This window comes from Apis dorsata, unplaced genomic scaffold, assembly GCF_000469605.1.
Source record: "Apis dorsata unplaced genomic scaffold, Apis dorsata 1.3 scaffold_642, whole genome shotgun sequence".
In the NCBI taxonomy this organism is placed as follows: Eukaryota; Metazoa; Arthropoda; class Insecta; order Hymenoptera; family Apidae; genus Apis; species Apis dorsata.
This window is the reverse complement of record NW_006263833.1, coordinates 40,363-51,563: the sequence shown is the minus strand read 5'-3', so window position 1 is coordinate 51,563 and position 11,201 is coordinate 40,363. Positions and strand designations below refer to the sequence as shown.

General features: G+C 29.0%; 4 protein-coding genes across 4 annotated transcripts in view; 3 read left to right on the top strand and 1 right to left on the bottom strand.

Moving 5' to 3' along the window:
* LOC102671456 (b(0,+)-type amino acid transporter 1-like) overlaps window positions 1-511 on the top strand; it is a 4,680-nt gene extending 4,169 nt beyond the window's left edge. Inside the window, exon 3 of the mRNA XM_006621855.2 lies at window positions 14-511. Coding sequence (XP_006621918.1) covers window positions 14-75 — 62 coding nt within the window. The 3' untranslated portion in view covers window positions 76-511. The remainder of the gene's footprint in view (window positions 1-13) is intronic.
* Window positions 244-2,614, bottom strand: LOC102671591 (sorting nexin-16). Its single transcript, XM_006621856.2, has 5 exons — window positions 2,415-2,614; window positions 1,781-2,084; window positions 1,382-1,690; window positions 1,157-1,284; window positions 244-1,083 (listed from the first exon to the last, which is right to left on the bottom strand). Exons 2-5 carry the CDS (start codon window positions 2,048-2,050, stop codon window positions 1,044-1,046), a joined length of 747 nt encoding a protein of 248 aa, XP_006621919.1. The 5' UTR covers window positions 2,051-2,084; window positions 2,415-2,614; the 3' UTR covers window positions 244-1,043.
* Window positions 2,615-2,807: 193 nt separating this feature from the next.
* LOC102670859 (conserved oligomeric Golgi complex subunit 6) lies at window positions 2,808-5,629 on the top strand. Its single transcript, XM_006621852.2, has 9 exons — window positions 2,808-3,148; window positions 3,214-3,488; window positions 3,557-3,701; window positions 3,766-3,977; window positions 4,047-4,270; window positions 4,333-4,724; window positions 4,800-4,961; window positions 5,038-5,199; window positions 5,289-5,629. The coding sequence occupies exons 1-9, from the start codon at window positions 3,071-3,073 to the stop codon at window positions 5,520-5,522; spliced, it is 1,884 nt and encodes a 627-aa protein (XP_006621915.1). The 5' UTR covers window positions 2,808-3,070; the 3' UTR covers window positions 5,523-5,629.
* Window positions 5,630-5,725: 96 nt separating this feature from the next.
* The window catches only part of LOC102671330 (serine/threonine-protein kinase N), a 35,188-nt gene continuing 29,712 nt past the window's right edge, over window positions 5,726-11,201 (top strand). The window contains exons 1-2 of the mRNA XM_006621854.2: window positions 5,726-6,249; window positions 9,999-10,124. Coding sequence (XP_006621917.1) covers window positions 6,226-6,249; window positions 9,999-10,124 — 150 coding nt within the window. The 5' untranslated portion in view covers window positions 5,726-6,225. The remainder of the gene's footprint in view (window positions 6,250-9,998; window positions 10,125-11,201) is intronic.

Sequence of the window (11,201 nt, the reverse complement as noted above, 5' to 3'; positions counted from 1 at the left end):
TTTTTTTTTTCAGCGAAAATCACGTACCTGATCCAGGTATTATGCCTTGTTGTTGCTCCAGATAAAGAAGACTGAAAAATAATTTCTCACTTCACATTTTAATTATATATAAGACCATTTAAATTATATGATATGGTTAAGGTTGAAATATATTTAATAATTCAATTGAGAGATATTTTTAAATCTCTTAATATCCATTATTATTATTAAAAGGATAACAATATTAAATTTATTCATTTTACATTTTTTAATTAAAAATTTTTATAATGTATAACAAATTTTTATATTTGTGCAGTATTGTAAAATATTTAATAATGTAACTACAAAGATATAATAAATATTAATTACGATATGTAATAAGTATAAAATATAATTAATGGAAATGTCAAGTATTTATTATATCTTTACATAAATATACTTTAAATATCACAATACTGTAATATCAAAGTTTACAATAATATCAATATTTCAGTATTATGATGACAATAAATACTATTAATATCAATTATAATTCGACAAACGTAATCATTATTTATACGATGTAAAATACTACAAAATACATAGAATTTTATAAAATACCAAAGATTAACATACTTTGGCATATATTCGTAGTCAAATTGTAAACATTTACAATCATGTAAATATTTACTTGTCAACTTTTTGACTATATATATGACATATACAATATTTATCTATTAAAATTGTATAAGGCACCTGTATAAGGCTTCAAAAAATTACATACAAAGTTATAAGTTTAATACTAAGAAAGCTCAATGTACTTATTGTTAATATATATGTTAAGAATTTTATATACATCTTGCATAAAAATTAAGTTATTTTAGTATAAATTATAAGTATAAATTAATGAAACAAAAATGCGTAATGAAATGCATAAAATATACTCTAAATACATTTTCAACGAATAACAATTATTTATATTATAGCAATTCAAACACCAGAAATGAAACTGCTTATTTATACTAGTCTTTGCATAAAATATTTTATCAATATCAATTTATAAGTTTCTAGTTTATAAGAAACTGCTACTGAGATGCACCACATTTCGGACAAGTTTGTCTTTCACTGAAATAATAATTATAATTTTGATACTTATTATTATAAATATCATTTACTTATGTTTAATCATATTACTTACCTTAATATTTGATGTAATTTTTTGCGAAATTCATTACATAAAGCTGTTTCTGCTGCAAGAGCAGAATCTCTTTCTTTTAATTGCTGTCTTAAATGATATATAGTATCTTCTAATGCTTCAAAAATTGCCTGCAAAAAAAAAGAATATAAATTTACTTTAATTAATATAATAATAAAATATATATGTAAAAATTAATAATATATATATATATATAATTTTATTTACTCTAGATTCTTCTGCAGTATCAGATAAAGCAGGTGGTTCATCTAAACAAAAAAATTCTCTCACACATGCAGTTCCTATGAGAAGAGGACTGCTTAATATTCCATTAACAAATGCTTGAAGACCACGTATTCTTCCTTCTAAAAAGCTTGGTGCAAAATTATCACCAAGCCATTTTTTTCTTGGTAAGCTTAATTGTGAAATTGGAATTTTCTGCCTTCTTAATTGTGATAATAAACGAACAAAATCTGTATATCTTCTAAATACAAACCAACAATCTCCATTTTTTAATTCTACTCGTAATTTATAAACCTGAAAAATAATTACTGAATATTGTTGTATATTTAGTATAGACAAAAGAAATTGATAGATAATTATAAGAAAATGATCATTTCAACTAACTGTAAATCTAGCTCTTTCTTCCATAACTTCATATCCAACAATTGGTATTCTTAAATCATCACTAGTTAATGGAGGGTGCAAAATATCTGAGTTTGCACTATCATTATTAGAATAGTTAAACCGTTGCACAGTAAATGAGTTTGAATGTCCAGATCCATCAGAGTCCGGACTATCCAATGCTCTAACAGTGCCTGATTGAGAACCTTTTGCTTTACTAATTGCAAGTGTTACTTCACTAATACATCCCACACCAGATTCTGACGTGGACATTTTACCACCAATAAATTAAATGAAACCATGCATACTTAAAAAGAAATTAAAATAAAATTATTATGAAAACATATAATAAAATAATGTGAACTGATGCAATAAATATTATTTTTTTAATTGCATGTAAATCTATTTAAAATTGTATGTAAAAATAATTAACATATTTATATACATAAAAAAAAATAAAATATAAACATAAAACATTTTATAAATACAACAAAAAGTAAAGAAGAAAATATAAAAGAACAACATAAATAATAATTTATAATAACTTTATATTATAATAACATGCTAAAAAATTTAACTTCAAATTCTAACAATAACAATACAGTATTACATGTTACAATTAAAAGAAAACACTAACCTCAATATGAATAAATAAATATAATATACAATTTTATAACTTTTTTTTCTATCTATACTATATTCGCAATGATATCATAATTAATGAGTTTTTTTTACAAAATGTTACATATCTTATAAGTTTAAATTCATTTATAAAACGGAATAATACGAAAATTGCTATGACATATTGAAAGTTTGCAAATATATTATTTCTGCGAAATTGTAATAAGTTAGATGGTAAACTAAATTTGAAAATAGATATGTATCAGAATTTCTAATTTACTACTGATATTTTAAACTTCAAAAGTTCGAATTGCCTAACTTTAGTAAGTAATCAAAAAAATGAAATATTTTCTATCATATTTTTTGTTTTTTCTATATATATAATTAATTTTATTAATATCGATTTAATATTTTTAATTTTAATACCAATTTAAAAAATATTATATTCAATAAATAATTTAAAAAATAAATCTTTCAAAGTTTAATTACTTTAGAAATCAGCATTTTGATATCTTCTTAAAGTCAATGTTACAATTGCATAATACATAGATGAGTACGTATTCTATAAATTCTATATACGTAGCTATGCGTATACTTTTGCTACGTGACATTTCCCAAAAAATAGGTTATATATTTCGATGAATTTAAGTGTAAAAAAATAAGATATTTAACATGGGCGAAAAAAACACTAATAATACTTTAGTTCGAAGGGTTAATAAATTGCTTGAATCAAGAGTTGAGAATGACAAGGTATTTATATCATATTATATTGTAATTATATATGTATTTAATAAAAAATAAACATTCTCTTTTAGGATACATTGGAAGCTTTAAAAGAATTATCCACGTTCTTTACAGAAAATACATTAAATTCTCGTAGAAATTTACGTAGTAAAATTGAAAGAAGAAGTCTTGCTATAAATGAAGAATTTTTATCTGCTTTTAGAGAAGTAAAATCTTCTTTAGACGGCATATATCAAGATGTTTTAGCTATGAATAATGCAGTTCAATGTATGACAAATCGTTTACAAACTACAAAAACACAAACATCACAGCTTATTGATCAAACTGCAAAACTTCAAAATAAAAGGTATATTTACTGAATAAAGTAAATTTTTATTTAAAAAAAGAAAATACATGAAATATTAATATTTTTAGTCAAACTTTATCTATGCAACAAGAAGTTGCAAATGCATTTATTAAAAATTTTCAATTGACTTCATCTGAACAAAATATTTTACATGGTTCTACCAGGGAATCACCTATTACAGAAGAGTTTTTTTCTGTAGTTAATCGTGTTCAGGTATAATATTTATAAAAAAAATTTCAATCAAAAATGAATTAATAATAATTTATTTAAATTGTAGGAAATCCATAGCAGTTGTAGAATATTAATGCAATCAGGATATCAAACATTAGGATTAGATATTATGCAAAGGATGACTCTGTTGCAAGAGGCAGCTCTTGAAAGGCTATATAGATGGACACAAAATCAATGTAAACATATTGAAAATGAACGTTTAGCACCATTATTAATTAAAGCAATGAATAAATTACAAGATAGACCAGTTTTATTTAAGTATGAATTTCATGTCTAAATATAACATTATTTGTCTGAAACAATTTATAATTATTTATATTTTTTTAGATATGTGTTAGATGAATATTGTGCAGCAAGAAGAACTATATTAGTGGGTTCATTTATAGATGCTTTAACATTAGGAGAAATATATGGTAGTACACCTAATCCTATTGAAATGCATGCAAATGATCCCAAAAGATATATTGGTGATATGCTTGCTTGGCTTCATCAAATTATTCCTGTTGAAAAAGAAAATATTCTTACTTTAGTAAAAGGCTGTGATAAAACAGGTAAAAATTAAATGATTGTTCTTTTATTTTTATTTTTCTTATTTTTTTATTATATATTTTAGATTTATCAGATCAAATTAAACAATCTTTAAGTAATATCACAGATGGACTTTGTCATCCTTTAAAATCAAGAATAGAAAATGTTATATCTATAGATGTACCAGCAGCATTATTATATTCTATTACAACTCTTCTTAGATTTTATCACATGATAATTCAACAAGTAATACCAGATAGTATTTTAGATTCAACATTAACAGATTTATTAACATTAAGTGAAAAAAGTTTTTTAAGTAGACTTCAAAAGGAGACGCGTATTGCACTTGGCGAACGCGCAGAACCTCCGGGAAATGATTTAGTACCTGCTCCATCTGTTTCCAGATTATTATCACTTCTCAATGAAATTCTTTCTGTAGTAAGTATTGCAGAAGATAGAGAGAAAGATATGCTGCAGGTTTGTATCACATTATATTTAATTATTTTACAAAATCAAATATATTTTTAATTTCACAAATCAAATAATTTACAGATAGTATCGTGTATTATTGATCCTCTGTTACAAGAAGTTAATGAAACAGCATCAAGATTACCTACAGTAGACATGGCTGTATATCTTTTAAATTGTATGCATCAAATACAATCTACTTTAGCATTGTATGAATATATGGATCAACGATTAGAAAGATTACAGGTAATTGGAGCGTTTTAATATACGAATTTTTTTATATACATTATTGTTAAAATAATTGTAAAATAATATTTTTCAGGCACAATCTGATGCACAAATAGACACTCTTACATCAGAACAAGCCAGCTCATTAGTAGCACATTTAAATCTTGGTTCAATTTATACTATTTTACAAGGTCATGAACAAGGTCCATTATCCTCTATTCCTGGAATGGATCCTTTAAGTGTGAAAGAATTTACAGTATGTAATCATTATTTTATCTATTAATTGATGAAAAATATACATTAATTTTATATTCTTAAATATTAAAAATTCTTAATATATTATAGAACAAACTGGAAGCATTTTTAGTAATGCCAGATGTATTGCTATTGCCACAAATAAGTTTATTGCAAAGCAGTAATCATCGCTCGATAGTACAAAAACGTTCTTTTGAAGTTATTGGAGCTATTTATAAACAATTATATGAATCTTGTCATGATCCAAAAAATTTGTATCAAAATGCAACTAGTTTATTTTCAAGAACTCCCGAGGATCTTTTACAAACATTGATTTCGGTTTAAATGCAAATTGAAAAAACATTTTTTAAATATAACTATATGAAAGTTAAATGTGTAAATAATATATGATTGTAAAATATAATTTTGAATAAATTTATTAACTTATATAAAGAAACGGTTTTATTTTTGTACCGATTAAAAATTTTTTGTTAAAAAAATAGTAAAGAAATTTATAGGTTAATTCAATATGGTTATATCCAATTCTCTTCGATTATATTTTTATTGTTTTTGCAAGGTATAAGTTTCCACACGATTAGTTATTTTATTTGTTCTATCGGAATCGACCAATGAACAAAAGCTGTTTCAGTAAGATGATGTAAAAGTGACATCGTGAACGCAGCTTTAGCGATAGCGGTGGAAGTATAGTGCGCGCGCCTTTGGGCCACGATTGGCCCGGCACTTTCCGTCAGTCTTCAGTCTGGTGCGGTGGAATGCGCTCGTGTCTGCATTTTGTTCGCGAGCCGCGCGTCTTTCATTCATATTTCTCTGTGGTAGTAATTTTTTGTCGTTTTCTATCCAAAGATTTACATTCAAAACATCTCGTCTTTAAGATCGAACGTGCGAGGTAATATATAAAATGCAGACACTTCCAACCAGATCGGTAGTGTAACGTTCATTGCTCGTGTAAACACAATGGACTTCGTCGTTCCATACACAAAGGACGGATAGAAAGCAGTGAGTGAGTGAGTGGAGTATAGTGTCCAAGATGGCGGAATCAAGCTATTATCAGGTGAGTCGCAGGTCCATCCACGCTCTCTTTACGAACTGGTCCGCGTTGGTCGCTACCCGACTGATGATTCCAGCCGCCATAATAAAAGATTGCTTTGGATATAATTTAAGCAGTTTGCATATTACTTTTTTTCTTTTCGCGATCTTACGCCGACAACACGCTCGCACTTATCTCTACACATTCTGCGAACGTATTTCGAAGATGACGATGATCAGTGATTTCTTCTTAAATTATCTAATATCTTTAGCCTAATTTATATTAAATAAGATAGATAGATTGTATATCTCTGCTTAAATTCCTTTACTTGTATTTCCAACAAGTTTCCATATAGTTTCTGGTAGCACCTGTTCCTATCGGCAAGTGGTATTTCCTGACATTACCAGCATAGGTGTACAGTTCGAATACGTTTATCAAAAGTATAGTCGAATAACGGCCAAGAATCCTTCTGACAGGAACATGATTGTATAGAAACTCCATTATAGCAGATACTTTTAACGCATCATTGTCAAATTTTATATTTACGATTACCGATTCTTTTAAACTTTGATATCGAATACTTTTCTAACAAAAGATTTACATTGATCAAATTTCAGATTACATTATATTTTCTGTATATATATTCAATAAAATATAATTCGTCATATTTTCAAGAAATTTTGACCTTGTTTACGCACGATAACGAAATATGAAAAATTTCTTTTATTCGATTTAAATTCGCATGTTAAAATTTATTAATGCAGTTATAATCATTATTATACAGTTTTATTTGTTCAACTTTACTAGATATACGATACTTTCGCAATTTGCTAACAGATGCTTTTCGTTGTGCGTAACCTAAAAATAAAATGGTACACCTCACAGCGCTATACTGATCTCGAATTCTATTTTGTAACGATTAATCATAACATAAATGACTATAATTTTTGAAGGGCGAAACTTTTTCATTAACGATATTGCTGCGTTCTATATTACAACTTCTTGATTATTATTTTTATTATTTTTTAAAACAATATTTTTACTTCACGATTGTATATGAACGTTACAAACACAAACGATTTTAAACTATCTCATCTTACTATAATATTTAGATCTGTTCTATGTCAACTCAATATCGATGAAGCTGTAAATGTTTTGATCACCGGATGATTTTTATGTTCTTGTTACAATGCTTGTGACGACTATTGACCTCTCGAGATTATTATGCATGGCACACATATTACGGAATGCATGAAAATAGCTCATGCGTCAGTGTGTCAAACACATATACAACTGAGATGCATACGTTTGTTAAGGGTTCGTTGCTTCTTTCAATTCCACCTACCCGATTTTGTTTCTCTCGTAAAAATCATATCTAATTTCTGAATTATATAAGTTTTTTATATCGGTTTAAACTATTGATGCAAATTTTTTTCTAAGTCTCTCGTCCTATCCTTAATTTTTCCAAATAAAGTAAAATTAATTATGAATACTGAAATTCAACATAATATGTTTGTAATAAATAATGCGTTCGTAATTTCGTAATAATTTAAATTACATCGAGTGGTGGGAATTTTAAAAAAGAGATTAAGAATAAAGTGAATAACATATATAATATCAATGATTCACATTGTCTCGAACGGCGAAAATTTTTGAAAAGAGATTAAGAGGAGCCCAAATAATTCCTATGTAATCTCAGTTGTAACGAATATATTTACTAATAATTACACATTTTCATTGAAAATATATAAACGTATATTATTTTTCGAATTTACCACCATTAAAATTTCAAACTTAAACATTTGTAGATGTATCAGTCTCGCAAATAAACGGCTGCAAAAATAGAATATTCCTGACTCGCATATATTCTTTGCAGTGAAGGATATACAGATTATTATTAAAATTTTATACACAATTTCTTTTATATCATATAACAAATATGTAAGTAAGTTTAAACGAAAAATTAAATGTATAATCAGATTTGTAAGGAGGTAGATGATTAATGCTGTTACTTGAGAAAGTCGCAACACTGTTATCGCAGTACGATAAGAGATAAAACATCGGCAAAGTCTTTAGTCAGTCTATAGAAATCCACAAGTCAGTCACGTACATTTCGTCCATCATAGATCTATTTTATATATAATTATCGTGAATTACCGTGGATCTATGAAAATTCAAGAAAATTCATATCGATGTGATGAAAAGACATTGAATTTGTGAGATTATTTAAAGTTCGTCACGAAGATAAGGTTCATATACCGCGGTTTGTCGCAACAGGTGGTTGAAGAGTGCAATCTAGATTCTAACCAAATATGTTACCAACGAGGAATAATTCATTTTAAAGATTGATCATATATATTAATATCTTATTTATTTCCATTTCCAATTTTTCCAATTATGTAAGTCGTCAAATTTTTTTTTTGTGCTGGCAGAAGTTAATGACCTTTGTGATCTCCTTGGATTAAAGTGCGATATAAATGTGAATTGGAATTCACGGTTTCATGTGAAGTAATGTGAATATATTTAATTTCAAAAACTGAAGAGAAATTTCGACGAAAATCCGTTAAAGATTAAAAATAGAAAAAATTCAAACAATGTCGTTCATTTCTTTACACGACAAGTATAAGAAGCCGAATACGTGTCGGTGTTTATCGGTAAGAAAATCGAGCAAACCCAAACAACGATGGAGCTGCATTGAACCATACATGGTACGCTTTTAATGCCTTTAAACAATTTCGTAGGTTGCATCGATATAAATGTCTAACACGTGCCATTGATAAATCAACTAATTTCATAACAGACATGTCGACCACAATGTTATATAAATATTTATTTAAAACAAATAAAATCGAACGCGTAGGAAGGATAAATATAACAAATCATTTCTTCGCGTATTTATAATTATATATTTTCGATAATATTAATCTTTTATTTTTGATTCTAAATATATATATACTTATATACGTAAAATCAAGATAGCGTGATGGCGCCCACCAAAATTGCTCTGAGTCATCATTGTCTTACGTTCGATCGCCAGTCGAAAAATTTAAATATAGAATCGGTCATTAATTAGACTGTTAACGGATATATAGGATATATAGCGGAATACTTTATTTTAAGATCAATATTTCCCGCGACTCACCGCGAGTTTATAACCGTGGTTGTTCCGAGTAGACAGCGGTGTGCACATCCGCCGCAACGCGCCAGGCAATTTCCGGCCGCGCACGAGAGAACGTGTATTATATTCCGCGATGTTTTTCCCTCGCAAATTCACAAGCCCAGCCTCATCCTTCTTTCTTCGACGTTCCCTGAAAAATGTAAATGTCATTGCCAGGATTAAACGTGGAAATAGAACGTAGGTCGACGTTGAAGGCGTTTATTATCACCTTAAACGGGAGAAAATTTATTCTCTTTTTATATAAATTAAATTATTCGTGCTTCGTTACGTCGTATAAAAAAAAGCAACGACATTAACGAAAATAATATCTGGATTCAAACTCGCGTCACTTTTGTTATTTAATTTCGTTACTTTATCGTCGAACTTTAATCGACCGGGTTAAAAAACGAGCTTTAGGGATTAAATATTGCCCAATCACGATATTAGAGCAACGTAATATACACTGATAAATTGATCTGGAAAATGGTTAAACCTTCTAATTTATCATCTTTTTGATACTCGCATTGCACGATATAATATAATATAAAGGAAAGAAAAAAGAATAGAGAAAGAAATAGCATAACGTTGGAATAATCGAATTTGAAATCTGTTCCAGGGCGATTACATCAGGCACCCGGTGTACGAACTGTCGAGCAAGTATGGAGTGGCTAGCAGTGACCAGGTGCCCTTGCCGGCTCGTCTCGACGAGCTCCGGGAGCACATACGCCGAGAAATACGCAAGGTATGTCGAGTTTCGTTTGTCCTTCTCCGCACTACGCCTCTTCCCCGAACGTCTCTTTCTCTCTCTTTTTCTCCGTACACCGCAATATACACGGTAGCATGGCTCGCGCGAGCAGCACCGATCCCTCGCACGACAGAAGAGTATCCTTTCCTCTCTTCGCTCTGTAACGCGCATCCTCTCGATCGTTTCGTCTATCCTTTTCCGTTCCTCTTGAGGGGGAGAGGAACGGAGAAATCCGATATGTGTCAGGCCACCGTCGATCCATGGCACGCCCGTTGAAAACCGGCACGATCCACGTGACTAATGGATCCTGGCCAGAATTTATGGTTATTCCCCAGGAGGGGGAAAGGAGAGAGAAAAGAGAGGTTTCTTCATCTCTTTCGCGGGCCAGCAATGAGATAAGAAATTATGAGCCCCCGTTACCTTTTCGTTGATCGTAAATCAATAACGAGTCGGTTTTAATATTTTAACATGACTCGAGGTGCTGCCAGGAGTGTCTCTTTGAGTGAGAACACATAAAGGAGAATTACTCTCGAGAATTATTTTTCGCTAGAGGATACTGCGTTGAATGTGAAAGTTACTTATCGGTTAGTCATCTAGTACGATCTAGTGTCCCCTAGCGAAAAATAATTTCGAGCGCTACTCGAGAGGGAATTTTATTACGTACTTTCAAATGGATTTGTATCCTTTTTTTTATCATTTTTAAAATCTCCATTGATTTATGTCTGAAATTCATTCGAAAGTTCTCCAAAGTTATTCTCGCTAGTATTTTTTGCTAGGGAACACTAGGTTGCGAATGATCGCTCAAGAATAATTATTACTTTCAAAGCAATAATTGTTAGCGGAAAAATAATTATGAATGTTAATAACTAGAAGTAAGATGATATATAATAGAGTTAGAAATCGCATTCGAAAGATTTATTAAAATATCCCTAGTGTAATAACTTTGAAAGATCACGAAAAATATTTTCAGATGTATTAGCATTTTTTGAAAAAAAAAATATTTAAATGTATTTAAATATTACTGTAATTCAATTTGGATTTGAAGCATTCAACGTATATTCTCGTGATTTCATC